The sequence below is a fragment of the Argentina silus genome (assembly GCF_951799395.1).
Source record: "Argentina silus genome assembly, chromosome: 9".
Lineage (NCBI taxonomy): Eukaryota > Metazoa > Chordata > Actinopteri > Argentiniformes > Argentinidae > Argentina > Argentina silus.
Window position 1 is genome coordinate 11,895,634 of NC_139663.1, and position 16,032 is coordinate 11,911,665.

The window sequence follows — 16,032 nt, forward strand, 5'->3', positions numbered from 1 at the left end:
CTCTGAGGTCATAAACATTTTGTGTTTGTGTGTGTGTGTGTGTGTGTGTGTGTGTGTGTGTGTGTGTGTGTGTGTGTGTGGGTGTGGGGTGGGGTGGGGTGGGGTGTGGTGGGGTGGGATGCGGTGTGGTGTGTGCATGTCTATATGTGTCCATTGAAATAGCTTCCGTCTTCTTATAGGTTCATTAAAAAGCATTCATTAAAGCCCATATTTCTGACAACCACAACAACACATTTAACAGGCATGTGCACACGTCATAACACTCGACACGACGCTGTGCAATGCAATCAGAGTGCTTTAATGACACAATAAAACCAATCTCCTGTGGCTCGAACACATTACTACCTCCATCTGTTAATCAGCCAGGGTGTTTTAAGGCGGAAGCCCTCCCAGCTTGTCCTGTGTATTAATGTGTTAGGATGAATTGGTTTCCCATCCCAACCAACCCAGTAATTGTAGCCAGACACATTTTGTGATGTTTATCTAAGTCTTTATAACCCGGGTGCTCGATGCCCAGGTACCTCAGGTTCCAATAACTGCTCTCTTTCCGGAACATTGTACATGTGACAGTACAGAGTAAACACAAGGATGGTACAGACGTCTCATAGAAGAAGACACTATTAGTGTTCAGGATGTTTGGGTCAAATCTTATTTCTGGTAGAGAATTTCCCTTCTCTCGACTGTCTAAAATGAGTATATTACACAAAATGTTGTAAGACTGTAAGTTTATGGGGGTATGGCAAACTGTTTTATTAGCTCACAATCTACCTGCTTTTATAACAGACACATTTATCAGCAACACAAAGCATTCACTTTATGGCCTATTGTGACCTTCGCCCCTCACTGTGTGAGCCACAGTTCTCTCCTCTACTGAACATACAGTCTCTGGGATTCTGGGACATTCTAGAATGTGTTAGCTACTGCTAATTCTGATGTGAGTTGCATTGATTGATTCCACTACATTGCTTGTACCCATGTTCACAATGACATGCCATATCTATCTGTTTGATTTCCACATGCCTTCCTGTGAACTGGTCAACATTCCTTCGCGTTTGTTTTCATTTGCAGTTTTCTTGTCTCCCTCAATTCTTAACAGAAACACAATAGTGTCTCATATTCCCTTTAATTACCTCTCTATTGGCAATGATTGTATTATTATAATTACCTGTGTGAGCGGTCACAGCCTATTGTTGTACATGTGATGATACAGAGAGACATAAATAAAGAGATACTAAACAAGAAACACTAACATACTGAGAGGACATTTTTGTGTGTTTCGGCTGATCAAAATATTTTAATGAGAAGGGAAAACAAATTGCTTGTTTGTAATCTTGGTTAGTTATGCCAATGAGTGCATTGTGTAGCGAGATGTGTCTGTCTAGGTGGATATAATGTAGGGGTCAGATCGAGCTCCCCTCCCTTCCCTATGCTCGCAATCTGTCACTTGACGGTTGTTCATTAACGTAGGAGACAGGGTAGTGGTAGATGCACAGGTAGATGTGCTGCTTCCAACAGGATCACAGATTTAGACTCAATCGCTGCTCTACAGATTTAGACTCAATCGCTGCTCTACAGATTTAGACTCAATCGCTGCTCTACTTTTGTTACATAACTGAAGGAACTGTTGTTGATTTTACCCATACTTCAATTGAAAGAGAGGTCAGTGGTACTAGGATCCCAAATCAGTTGTTTTCATGGTTTTTACCTCAACTCAGGTTGGACTCTCACATGAGAGAGTTTACAACTAAGTTGTACTGTTTTTCTTTTTCAGTCTTGACGTTTCTTGGAGTTAAGATAAACTAGTGGACCAGTGGAATTGAACGATCTTTTTTCTTTTGTCATTGTCCAGCTTACCTTACTGATTTGGAGTGGGCTTCAGCTCCGAAGGGGATCCCTTGGAGGCTACCAAGGATTTCTACCTCCCACAATGTAATCTCCACAATTTGATTCAGAAAAAAGACATTGTATTTGTATTTCTACAAGGATTGCGTCCTGTTTATTACAGGAAAACTGTCTGACTAGCAAGATGTTTACTGCACATGGTTTGCTGTGTATCGGAGCCTTACTCGTGGCAGTTGTTGCAAGCACGATACTGGACGAATGCTGGAAAAACAAACCTAAGTACAGTATCAACGTTGTTCTGTTGGAGGACAACACCTCACAATGGAGCATGCAGTTTGTTAAGGATGCAGTACTGAGAGCGATTGAAAAAGATAAACAACTGAACATTGATGCAGGTAGAGATATACAGTATGTGTGTGAATTGCACCAGGCTGTATGTAAAATGTCATATTATAGAGTATACATGATATGACCACACGTTTTTATTGTTATTGTTACTGTTGTTATAATTTGTCGTTGTATCAAATGTTACTGTTAAAATTATTAAATCCCAAATAGATACCATGTTCATAAAGCATTCTCCTGGCTGTTTCTCTTGCCGAAGGTCTAAACTTTTCATTAACGGCCAACTTCCGGGGGTTCAGCACCAATCTGTACAAACGGAGAGGCTGTGAGAGCTCCACCTGTGAAGGAGTGGAGATACTCAAGTACCTGCATGTGAGTTCAGAACAGACCTCGGCTCAAATAGTATTTGAAATCATTTTCAAATACTTACTGTTGCTGTGCGTGATTGTGTTTGCATCTGCACAATGAACCCAATGGAATGGTTCCAAAATGCACACCCCATCTGTGCTGCCCATCTGGCACACGTGGGAGGCTCAAACAAACAGTTTCAGTTGCTTCCTGTGAAGTCAGTAAATGTATCTCAGCAACAACCTCCAATAACACACTGTTTTGTCTCCAGAGTATGGGAGAGGTGGGATGTGCTATGCTAGGACCCTCTTGTACGTACGCCACTTTCCAAATGGTGGAGTAAGTATGCACGCACACACGCACGCATACACACACACACACGCACACACACACACACACACACACACACACACACACACACACAGACACACAGACACACGCACGCACACACACACACACACACACACACACACACACACACACACACACACACACACACACACGTGTTTCTGCTATAGTTCTTGAGGATTTCCTCTCCAGCACTGAGAGTGACAGGCAGAGGCCATCCAGAGTGCTCACTGTTTGTGTTGTGAGACCCTTGACCTTGTGTGTGTGTGTATGTGTGGGTGTGTGTGTGTGTGTGTGTGTGTGTATGTCTCAGTGAAGAGATTGGCCTGACCCTGAGCATCCCCATCATCTCAGCCGGGAGCTTCGGCCTGTCATGTGACTACAAAGCCAACCTGACCCGCCTTCTGCCCCCAGCAAGAAAGATCTCCAACTTCCTAATTCACTTCTGGGACTTCTCCAGCCATATCAAGACACAGTGGCAGACGGCTTATGTGTACAAGAACTATGATAACTCTGAAGACTGCTTCTGGTGAGAGAGAACCTTTTTAACCTTTATTTTAGCAGAGAGTCCCATTAAAATCAAGGTCTCTTTTACAAGGGAGCCCTGCACAGGAAGCTCTGTGTTATTTGCATATGTTGTTTGCTTAACACACAACCATGTAGGCCACAAGCAGAGGTTATTTGGTGCGCCATGTACACTGTTAGATCACTTCTTGTTTACTGTGTCTCCTGGTATTAGACCCTATACAGGAGTCCTGGTCCAGCCCTCCGTCTAACGGGTTAAATCCCCTGTCTAAAGGGTCTTACCCTAATAGATTTCTAAAGATATATGTATATATATATATATATATATATATATATATATATATATATATATATATATGCTGGTGTCGAATAGACTCACCCTGCTGTTAACTGTCTACTTCTCACAGTTTCCCCTGCTTCAGCCAAATGTTATGCTCTTAATGTTATGCTCCGTCATAGGTACATCAATGCTCTGGAGGCATCCTCGGCCCTGTTTGCTGTGTCCATTCAGAGAGAGATGCTGCGCGGTAGAGGGGAGCTCATGGAGAAACTCAAGACCGACCGAAGACACAGCAACAGTACGTACCTCCCTGTGTCCCCTTCTATAGTCTTATGCATATGTGTCAAACATTTGACCCACCCAGAATTAGAGGTAAACCAATAGAACTTTAAGCCAGTTTCATAAAAGACTTCCAAAAAGAACAGATGGCAGTTTGCAGATAAAGTTTGCCTTGATAGTGTCTCCACTATTTCAGTCTTGACCTTGTTATTTTGCAGTATACATTCTCTGTGGAACCCCAGATGAAATCATCAGTATAAAGAATGAGACAGTGATTCACAAGGACATCGTCTTTGTCCTAATCGACATCTACACGTGAGCCTGGTTTTGGTATCCTATCCACATTTGGCCCGCTCCCTTTTGTCGGTTAGCCTTGTATTCTATTCATCTTAGATTGTCGATAGATGTACGGATATGCATATATCTTGTTGGTCCCCAATTGTAATATGCTTTATTTATTGATTGGCTATTTACAATAAACACAATATCAGTACCCTAAACAATAAATAAGAGTAAAATGAATCACTTGGATGGACTGTGATTTAAACCGTGTCACATTTCTCTCCCCAGTTATGGGTATCACACAAACGCCACAGCCATCCCAGAGATGGACAATGTCCTGGTGCTCACCATGCCGAGCAGGAACTGCTCCAACTGTTCAGAGTACAACAACACGGTGAGAACCTGACAGCTGCTGCTACCCTCTGTCCTCCTTTACATTTACATTTTGGACATTTAGCAGGCGCTTTTATCCAAAGCGACTTACAAGTACACTTGTCTAAAGTAAGTGAATCATCGATACATCGGTCATCATAAGCAAAAATCTATGCTAGGACCAGGTGCCATTGGCATTGGCCTCCTCTGTCTGCCACTTTGTCTTACGGAGTATCACACTGTCCGTGTCAGCGTTTGGCACCTGTTTTCATATTTAGAGCCACTGAGTTGGAATCTACAAAGTTGGAATCTACTGTGGAAACTGAAACACGCTTCTTTTTGAGAATCACTTATTCTAGAATGTTCTGTGGACTGTCACAGAGTCTGCAGTCTCCCCATTTTCTTATTTTCTTACTCTCATTATTATATATTTGACGTAGATATCACTCTTATACTGGTGTTTTCCAATGTGTCTGCTCTATCGCTGTCTTTTTCTCTCCCCCCCCTCTCTGTTTCTCTCTCTCTTTCTCTCTCTCTCTCTCTCTCTCTCTCTCACTTCCTCCTCCCGTCCAGGAGATAAATGACTATGTGGCAGGGTACCATGATGGTCTTTTGCTCTTCGGCCAAGTTCTGAGACAGAGGTTGATTAGTGACCAGAACAACGCGACTGTTCCCCCCACCACTAAGCCTCCCAATGGAAACCCTTTCAGGAGCGTCAACTTTGAAGGTACGATGGCCGAAACACCTATCGATCTTTCTAGCTATAGCTACCGTAGAGCAATTCTAGGGACAGACATTTACCTTCTTTCTATGACCTAAATTACCACTATAGACGAGTCTGTCCTCTATGTAAACATGTCACCCTTTTAAGTCAGGCAATGGTGACAGACGACTATTTGGATTTGGCAAAGCTACCTCCATGAGCAATTGAGCCATTGGTCAGAAACCTTTTCAGTTGTGATTTCTTTCCACAATAAAGACTTCCATGGCCTATATTTCACTTTGTGGCCTTTTATACAGCTCAATATCAACTGTGGCATTTCCTCAGCCTCTCCTGTAGTATTAGATAACATTTCCAAACAAATAATTTTCCCTCTGACATTTACACATAGCCTACTGTATTTTCTGTATTTGTATTGATTATTGGTCATGGTAGTGCAATTGGTGGTACTATAATGATGGGGATTATATACAGTATTACATAATATCATATACCATGATATCAATCATATAGATAATCAACATTCCTGGCCTGGATAGGTGCTGAATGATAAATAGGAGTTATTTGACAGGCAGTCTAGTCCATCAGCTGCTGCAATGCATTCAATTACTAAAATGAATTCTAGTGAGTGCCTTTTTCTTTTTTTCTTTTTACGTCCTTGTGACCCTGCACCCTAAATGCGTTTTTAGGTGGTGCAAACCAGAGCGAGTTAGATGTAAAGCAGGGGAGGCTGGTGGAGGTAGAAATCGGAGGACAGGCTCATTGTAATGCACGAATGGTATCAAACCACGTTGGTATCCTCAAAACATTTTATATAAAAATGGTATCCTCATTCCGTTCCATGCATTACAATGAGCCCGTGCTCCGACTTCTTCCTCCACCAGCCTCCCCTGATGAAAAGGTGTTTGTGTGTGTCTATGCTCAGGGATGGGAGGATCCTATGTACTGGACGAGAACGGTGACAGGGATGTGAACTTCTCTGTGATCTACACTTCCTCCATCGACAACAAGGTGAGCTTAGTCTGATGTAAATGTTAGAATAGTCACTCTCTCTCCAGGAAACTAACATGTTCTTCAATGATCAGTGAGTAACAGCGTGTACAGTAACTTGTTGTTTGTTAAACTTTCTCAACAGTACAAAACACTGTTTGTGTTTGACACAGCGCTGAATAAAACCACAGTGGTGGATAACAACCCTTCTCTGCACTGGGATGGCTCTCGTCTGCCAGACGACAAAGCAGTCATGCCCAAAGGTAATAACACAGACAGACAGACAGACAGACAGACAGACAGACAGACAGATGACCACACACACACACACACACACACACACACACACACACACACACACACACACACACACACACACAGTCTATTAAGTGCATGAGTAATTTTTTTGCCAGGAGATATTTGGTGGTGATACTTGTCTTTTATGTTTTGTGTGTGCGTCTGTGTGTGTGTGTGTGTGTGTGTGTGTGTGTGTGTGTGTGTGTGTGTGTGTGTGTGTGTGTGTGTGTGTGTGTGTATTTCTAGACCTCGAGTCACATGATATCATAGTGATCGTCCTGAGTGTCAGTGTTGTGGTGGTGACTGCCACCGCCTTGATCTTCTACAGGTAAAGACACACAACTCACTGCGTGCCACTCTACCATCAGTGTTTCATGACAGCATGGCCCTGTTTACTGGTCTGATAGAACAAGAGTTGTGGAAGCTATGTAGTAGAACTCTCCCTTATCCTATAATGTTAAGATCAGTGATAACCTCCATGAAGAGAGCAAGGAAGGATAAGTATATGAGCCGGGCCCGTGTCTTACTCACCTCTGTATGGTCAATAGACAGAATATGAAAGAGCGCCAGAACCGCAAGAAGTGGTCCCACATCAACTCAGACCTGATTGGCCCACTGGACGGGAAAGAGTTAAGCTTGGTTTCTCTGAAGGTGAGCTCCATCAACGGTCTTTGCAGTTCTGTCAGTCAGTTTCTTATCATGGTTTATCATCAGTGTTATCTGCCCCATCTGCCTGCAGGTTTGTTTTGTCATGGTCAGGCTCATTTGATATTGATTGGTATTGGTTGAAATTAATTTTCACAACTGTGTTTATCTCTACCAGCTTGGGCACCCAGTGATATTATTGTGAAGCCTCTTAGGGTCCTAGAAGAGTACTTTATAAATTCATAAATTCAATTGGTCTTGGGTGGGTTCACGTGAGTTGTAATGGATAGTTCTAGTTTGTCCAACTTGATGAATCCCCTTTTCTTTATGTACAACAAATTGATGAAGATTGACACACATACACACACACACACACACACACACACACACACACACACACACACACACACACACACACACACACACACACACACACACACACACACACACACACACACACCTACTGAGCTTACCTGAATATCTTACCCAGAGATCCCTCAATCTTCTTAAAATCTGGCCTCCTCTCCGGGTCCTCATCCCAGCAGTTTTTTATCAGCATATACAACTGCAGGAGGCCCACACACACACACACACACACACACACACACACACACACACACACACACACACACACACACACACACACACACACACACACACCACACACACACAGTGTGTCTAGTACTAGTTTGTCCAACTTTATGAATCCCCTTTTCTTTATGTGCAACAGATTGATGACGACAAGAGGAAGGACAGCGCTTACCATATCCATCGGGGTCGCTATGACAAAAAGGTGCCATGACACTTCCTGTTTTGGTTCATAGAATTATTCAAATAGTAAAATGTCACACAAACTCATTTTGGGTCAGTTTAAATGTGTGTGCGTGTGTGTGCGTGTGTGTGCATACGTGCATGTGTGCGCTTGTGCGCTTGTGTGTGTGTGTGTGTGTGTGTGTGCGTGTGTGTGTGTGCGTGTGTCTCCTTTATTCCTTTCAGCCTGTGATCCTGAAGGAACTGCAACACACAGACGGAAATTTCAGTGAGCTCCAGAGGATCGAGCTCAACACCGTAAGGCTCTGTAGTGATATGTCACTTCCTCTTCCTCTTTCATCATGGTTCCTCCATATCTACCCACTGTCCTGTGAAATGACCACTGACCATATGTGTGTTTGTAGCATCGGTCGATCTCTCTGATCTAATGCCATTCAGAATGTCTATGTGACCTGAACTCAGTGTGAACAAACCAATTCCCTTATCTCAACGTGGTTTGAAGAAGTGAAGGTGTGTGTGTTCATTGTTGTGTTTTGTGGCTTTGGGGCCACATCAAGGAATCTCTTATCTCCCTGTCAATCAGAGTATATATGTACCCGTTCTCCCTGACTGTACCACCAGGGGATAAAAGGAGAGTGTGTGAATGATCATGAGGATGACGACAACGCCACGATAGGATGTCATCTGGACTGGACAGATATCTGCCCACCTATGTTTTTTTCTTATACTGGTGTTTTCCAATGTGTCTGCTCTCTCTCTCTCTCTCTGTCTCTTTCAGCTCCTACGTATTGACTACTACAATCTGACCAAGTTTTATGGAACGGTGAAGTTTGAGTATGGCGTGTTTGGAGTGTTTGAGCTGTGCGAGAGGGGTTCCCTGAGGGTAAGCAGGCGTGGCGTGAACACGAGAACATGAGAGTATGTTTATGATGGGAACCAGCTGTCTAGTTTCTACCCATATACAGTATCTTTATTGTCCATTCGATAAGCCATCGACATTTATACATTTGTAGTTTTCAGGACACAATTGCCAACAACAATTAGGGGGCAGTTCCATTTACAATGTGCATGGTGAAATATTTTGCAATACCGCCCACAGGCAGAAACATAACAATAACACAAAAGCATGAAATGACCTACTGTAAACTTTGTCTCTGTTTTATGCCGTCTACAGCATGTTCTTAATGACATGATCTCATATCCTGAGGAGACGTTCATGGACCTGGAGTTCAAGATATCTGTGATGTATGACATAGCTAAGGTATGCGCTAATGTTTACAGTATGTACGGTAGTGTGTTTATGTATGAGGAGTGTGGCTATGTGTGTATAGTAGGAGGATACACACACACACACACACACACACACACACACACACACACACACACATACACACACACAGGTTAGCATGTAGGTTACCACTACCATCATACCTGTATGTGTAGTCTAGCCGTGGCTGCTTGGACTATGCTTTTGCCCGATTGTATATTGATAAATATACAATGTATACAATGTTGTCAAAGAAAACAAATGTCAGTTACTATATATCTGTTGGGTAGTAACTGAGACCGCACTGTACTTTTATCTATTTCAGGGCATGTCCTACCTCCACTCCAGCGACATTGATGTCCATGGGCGCCTGAAGTCAACTAACTGTGTGCTAGACAACCGTATGGTGGTTAAAATCACAGACTTTGGCTGCAATACCATCCTCATCCCTTCCAAAGGTTACTTATGCTCTCTCTCCTTGTCATATAATTGTTTTCATATCCTACCGTTAGCAAATCGAATATATATATATATATATATATATACAAACGATTATATATATATAGATATATATATATGTTCCATATATGAAGCACACTGAGACATGTAATGGATGTTATAGTCTAGAACAAGGCCCAGATGTTATAGTCTAGAACAAGGCTGAGATGTTATAATCTAGAACAAGGCCCAGATGTTATATTCTAGAACAAGGCTGAAATGTTATAGTCTAAAACAAGGCTGAAATGTTATAAGATAGAACAAGGCTACATTATAGGTTGCAACTGCATTTTTCCTTATCAGGTCAGGTTTCCTCAGGATACATTTTAGACTATAACATTGGCCCATGGTTTTCATTGTCAGGTCACAGGTCACACAATCACAATAAGAACAGTTCCCTCTGTGGTCCCTGCCCTCTCTCTGTTATCCCTCAATCTGGTCCTTCTCCTCTATGTCAGACTTGTGGACGGCCCCAGAGCACCTCCGTAAGCAGGGGACCTCCCAGAAAGGTGACGTCTACAGCTTCGCCATCATCGCCCATGAGATCGTGCTGAGAAAACAAGTCTTCTACACCGAGGCCTGCTCCAACACCACAGGTATAGTCACAGCTGTCTGCTGACTGGAGTTAAATAGAGTTAGAATGTAATATATTAATCTTTCTTAGTCAGGGTGTTATATTCAATGAATGACAAAGTCATTGGGGTTTTTATCTTTTTTATTTATTTTTTTAATTTTTATGTTTTATATACTTCCAAGAGCACCTCCTGTTGGTCACTATATGTAGATGAAGAATTTGAATAAAAACGCTGAGGAATAGAGGACGGGTTAAGAATAAGACATTTATTCCCAAGTACAACTTCACATGAGGTCACATGACCAACTAACACAAGTTAACAAAAGATATTTCATGGTTAATAATGACTGATAATGCTTTGCTCATCCCTGTGTGATAGACAATCCTAGACTGGAATCCTAGATTCCATTAACAATACCCAAAATGCTATTTCACCATGCCCTCAAGTTAAGATGAATCGCGAGGGGTTTACGCTCAAGCGTTTTAGGGAATGAGTGAGTGTCTTATTGTTGTGCTGTAAGTCAGGCCATGTCAATACACAAACTGGTTGCTTGAATGGCTCTTTTCTCTCTCCTGTAGAGAAGCTGTACAGGTTGCGGTATCCCACAGTCCTCGGCGTCTTCAGGCCTGACATGAACTTTGAGACAGCGGTGGAGAGTAAGGCAGAGGTACACAGCATTCCATATACATGTGAATATCTGCTTGTGATTAGATTATACTTTCCTGTGTCTACACTGTATTATTCATCACTCACTTTGAGTGTGCTTAGATAATGTGCAGTACTCTTATCCATGGTATGTGTGTGTGTGTGTGTGTGTGTGTGTGTGTGTGTGTGTGTGTGTGTGTGTGTGTGTGTGTGTGGGCCTCCTGCAGTTGTATATGCTGATAAGAAACTGCTGGGATGAGGACCCGGAGAGGAGGCCAGATTTTAAGAAGATTGAGGGATCTCTGGGTAAGATATTCAGGTAAGCTCAGTAGGTGTGTGTGTGTGTGTGTGTGTGTGTGTTCATTTACATATACATGTGAATCCAGACCTCAAACCATATCATTTTAATCAGCATGAGTGATATATTGTAATGGGCAAACCTTTTAGGTTTCGTGTTCCAACTCCAAGGTGTGTATTTCATTCTCCCAGTAACCTGCACAACCAGGCCACTGAGACCTACATGGACAACCTGATCCGCCGGCTGCAGATGTACTCCCGGAACCTGGAGCACCTGGTGGAGGAGAGGACGTCTCTGTACAAGGCTGAGAGGGACAGAGCTGACAGACTCAATTTCATGCTGCTGCCTGGGTATGGGTCTACTTACATGATATGGACTGACAATGTCTAATATTGATGATGTGTTTTTGGAAGGCAAGGGAAGAATATTCACGTTAAGATTCACATTTTTTGGTTTGAAATGCTGTAGTTGCTAACACTTCACTTTTTGGTTTTAAATGCTCCATTCTAACACTTCCTCTCATTTGAGGTTTTTGGAAGCCAGCTGGACTATAGTGATCTCAGATTTGGAGGCTGGTGGAGGTAGAAATCGGAGGACAGGCTCATTGTAATGCATGGAATGGAATGGAAACACACGTGTTTGATACCATTCCTCATTCCATCTCATGCATTACAATGAGCCTGTCCTCCGATTTCTACCTCCACCAGCCTCCCCCTGGATCACAGGTGAGCCAAGTATATCCCCACCTGTCTCTGTATAACCCCACCCTCTTCCCTCCCCAGTCCAGTGGTGCGCTCCCTGAAGGAGTCGGGCCGTGTGGAGCCAGAGCTGTTTGAAGAGGTGACCGTCTACTTCAGCGACATCGTGGGCTTCACCACACTCTGCCGCTACAGCACGCCCATGGAGGTGGTCGACATGCTCAACGACATCTACAAGAACTTTGACAGCATCCTGGACCACCATGATGTGTATAAGGTAACCATGATGTGTATAAGGTAACCAGGATGTGTATAAGGTAACCATGATATGTATAAGGTAACCATGATGTGTATAAGGTAACCAGGATGTGTATAAGGTAACCATGATGTGTACAAGGTAACCATGATGTGTATAAGGTAACCAGGATGTGTATAAGGTAACCATGATATGTATAAGGTAACCATGATGTGTATAAGGTAACCAGGATGTGTATAAGGTAACCATGATGTGTATAAGGTAACCAGGATGTGTACAAGGTAACCATGATATGTATAAGGTAACCATGATGTGTATAAGGTAACCATGATGTGTATAAGGTAACCATGATGTGTATAAGGTAACCAGGATGTGTTTAGGATAGGGACTGGGTGGGATCTGTACATTTCTTATATTATCATTAGTGTTTCCGCTTAAAGGGCTTCAGTCCTGCTGTCCATCTGGTTGAATCACCCTGGGGTACCAGGACTCTCTACTGGGGAACTTTTTTGTTGTATATCATTTTGCAGTGACATTATCATATGAAAAACATAACAGAAACAAAGAATATGCCTCTCCTGGAATGGAATGCAGTGGACAATAGCTGTATCTTAACCTGAATGACTAAGAAACAGGAAATAATGACTGGATTCCAATGATTTGTTCCTCTGACAGGTGGAGACAATAGGTGATGCGTACATGGTAGCTTCGGGGTTGCCAAATCGGAACGGTAACAGACACGCTGTGGACATTGCCCACATGGCTCTGGACATCCTGGCCTTCGTAGGGACCTTCCAGCTCCAGCACCTCCCAGGCATCCCCCTATGGATCCGCATCGGGGTGCACTCAGGTACCCCATCTTCACGGCACACTGCAACGGGTCATCATACTGTCCTGTAGTTGGCTGTGTAGCGTCAGTGTGTGTTGTGTGTTTGCAGGGCCGTGTGCAGCGGGGGTGGTGGGGAACAAGATGCCGCGCTACTGCCTGTTCGGAGACACAGTCAACACCGCCTCTCGCATGGAATCTACAGGCTTACGTAAGGGACTGCAGAAATGCACACACACACACACACACACACACACACACACACACACACACACATGAACGTGCACACACACACACACACACACACACACGCACACGCACACATACACACACGCACACGCACACATACACACACATACACACACATGCACGCACGCACACACACACACACACACACACACACAAGCACACACACACACACATGCACGCACATTATTGTTTCAGCTATAATTCTTGAGAATGACATTTCCTCTCCAGCTCTGAGAATCCATGTCAGTGAGTCCACCATTAACATCCTCCAGCGGACAGACTGCAAGTTTCATTATGAGAAGAGAGGAGAGACTTTTCTGAAGGTGAGGGTGGGATAAGGGTGGGATAAGGGTGGGATAAGGGTGGGTTTAGCCTGAGTCTATAGTAAAGCATGTCTAATAAACATGGGAAAGGATGCCTAATTGCTAAAGCTATGTGATTGACAGAACATGTTTAGAGTTTAGGTCAATCCAATATACAGTTTATGTACAGATTATGTGTATCCTTATTAAATAAAAACTGTGTGTGTGTGTGTGTGTGTGTGTGTGTGTGTGTGTGTGTGTGTGTGTCTTACAGGGTAAAGGCAATGAGATGACATACTGGTTAACAGGGGTAACGGGGGTAGAATACAACCTGCCAGTGCCCCCAACAGCGTGAGTAAAACACACTTATTCCCTCACAATATCTTTAATATTTTCAACCAAAACTGATGATGATGATGAATCCTACCAATTATTATCTTTATTGAGTACAATAATTTTATTAAAAAATGAATAGCCCCCATTCCAAGCATCATCACATCTCCACATGCAGGGAGAACTTCCAGAGGCTGCAGCAGGACCTGGCAGAGATGATCGTGTCCAGACTGGAGCAGCGGGGGCCGGGGGTGGAGGGCCTGGACATGAAGAAGACCCTCTCCACCAGTATGAGGAGGAGGGAGACCAATGGGAGCCAGGGGGACGGCCTGCCAGAGTACCTGCACCTGGGTCTGGCTGTCACAGAGCAGCCCGCCACATACCTGTAGCCATAGAAAAAGAATCCATAGAATTAATAGAAATAGAATTTTCTTTAGACCGTGGCAGTTTGGCTGGTTCTATTGAGTTAGATAAATTCTGCTTGTAGCCACCTGAGATGCCTGTAGCCACCTGAGTGTTAGGTGGAGCTAGAGCGCCCCCCTATGGAACTATGGAGGAATTAGCCTTGTATTTGTCAGCTCGATACAGTAAAGTAGAGCAAGCCATTGGAAACCTGAGTCAGTGGAGAGCTAAGAGGAAGGCTGTGCTTGGTTACATCTGGGTCACTTTGACAAAAATGTGTGGTGGCATTTCATTTCATTTTCAAGAATTTTGTATTGTATTAATATCTAAAGAAAATGCTTGTGTTAAAAACCAAAAACACAAGACCCTTGCGAAACCCCTGAAGATAAGGAAAGATGTTGAATGTATCATATTCATAATATTTAACAATGAACATGTTCTGCCAAATATAGGAAAGGTAGTGATTTTCAAAGGCTTTACCCTGCCTTTTGATAATACTCAAATGATGTGAGCGCAGTCAGTTTTGGTTTGTTGTGGTTATTCATTTTGATCCTGAAACTAAAGGTGATATTTGCCTCATTTTGAAACAATGTGACAAAATAATTTATTGTAAATAGATAAGAGAGTATATGTATGTTAAACAAAATGCCTCTGCATCTCTGAGATCATAGAAAATATATCTTTCATTAAGCTGTAAGAGTATGAGAGCAAGGTATGTCTGTTTAAGACTTTGGGTAAATTTCTGTCAATTGCTACTGTGTATTGTCTTATGTTAGCTAGTATATGTGAAGTACAGTTGAGTATGTTGGAAAACTCAAAGAAAACCAATGTAAGCTAATTTTATTTCTTATTTTATTATAACCGTTCAACAAACAATATTCATAACAGTTTGCTTGTTTGTATTACACAAAACACAAAATACACAACACAAAATATGAGTTAAAAATAGAACTCCAACCCCCCACCCCACACCAACCCCCCACGCCCACCACCCCACTCCAACCCCCCCACGACCCCCACCCCATGCCAACCCCCCCACGACCCCCACCCCACTCCAACCCCCCACCCCACCCCCCCCACCCCACTCCAACCCCCCACCCCACTCCAACCCCCCACGCCCCCCACCCCACTCCCACTGTCTCAGTCAGAGCATTGCACAGTTTTGGTTGTCACCAGAGCGGTGCCCCCCTGCTCAGTGGCAGGAAGTGGTATCCTGTGCTCCGTCATGACGCTGCATTGGAGCATGCCGCCTCTGCCGAACCCCTCCAAACTGCCATACCCTGGACCTGTGGTCCCCCAGGGGTACATCTCCTGCCTGAGGACTCCGACCCCCCCCAGACTGCCACACCCCTCCTGTCTGACACCAGTGTGGAGCCCACCGTTCAGCAGAGGACAAGGTGGAGGAGCCTGCTCCTCTTCCTCCCTCTGAACCACTGCTCCACAGTCTATCTCTCTCTCCACAGTGTCAAATCCTGCCTCTGTGTCACCTGGAGGGGAAAAAGGAACCACAGCATTATAACAATGAAACATGATTTGCCCAAGCATAGGGCTATTGTGTCAACTATACATTCATTTATGTAATGAGGGTATTGTTTACTTCATTGGTGTAGCAGGCTATATTTATTCTGATATTATTCA

The 16,032-nt window shown here is 43.5% G+C and overlaps 2 protein-coding genes across 2 annotated transcripts in view; one reads left to right on the forward strand and one right to left on the reverse strand.

Moving 5' to 3' along the window:
• Nucleotides 1–2,026: 2,026 nt before the first annotated feature.
• On the forward strand, nt 2,027–14,500 carry gucy2ca (guanylate cyclase 2Ca; the record flags this gene model as incomplete). The annotated part of the gene is made up of 27 exons (XM_083676495.1): nt 2,027–2,237; nt 2,447–2,559; nt 2,807–2,874; nt 3,197–3,412; nt 3,868–3,986; nt 4,186–4,282; nt 4,538–4,643; nt 5,195–5,348; nt 6,268–6,353; nt 6,478–6,595; nt 6,876–6,957; nt 7,178–7,280; nt 8,005–8,067; nt 8,271–8,342; nt 8,824–8,928; nt 9,220–9,306; nt 9,638–9,770; nt 10,269–10,406; nt 10,964–11,052; nt 11,258–11,349; nt 11,520–11,678; nt 12,111–12,303; nt 12,958–13,132; nt 13,221–13,319; nt 13,586–13,680; nt 13,934–14,010; nt 14,171–14,500. 27 exons carry the CDS (start codon nt 2,027–2,029, stop codon nt 14,379–14,381), a joined length of 3,261 nt encoding a protein of 1,086 aa, XP_083532621.1. The 3' UTR covers nt 14,382–14,500.
• Nucleotides 14,501–15,534: 1,034 nt separating this feature from the next.
• LOC310809301 (uncharacterized protein) overlaps nt 15,535–16,032 on the reverse strand; it is a gene marked incomplete at both ends in the record, with an annotated part of 2,366 nt that continues 1,868 nt past the window's right edge. The window contains one exon of the mRNA XM_083676496.1: nt 15,535–15,881. Coding sequence (XP_083532622.1) covers nt 15,535–15,881 — 347 coding nt within the window. The remainder of the gene's footprint in view (nt 15,882–16,032) is intronic.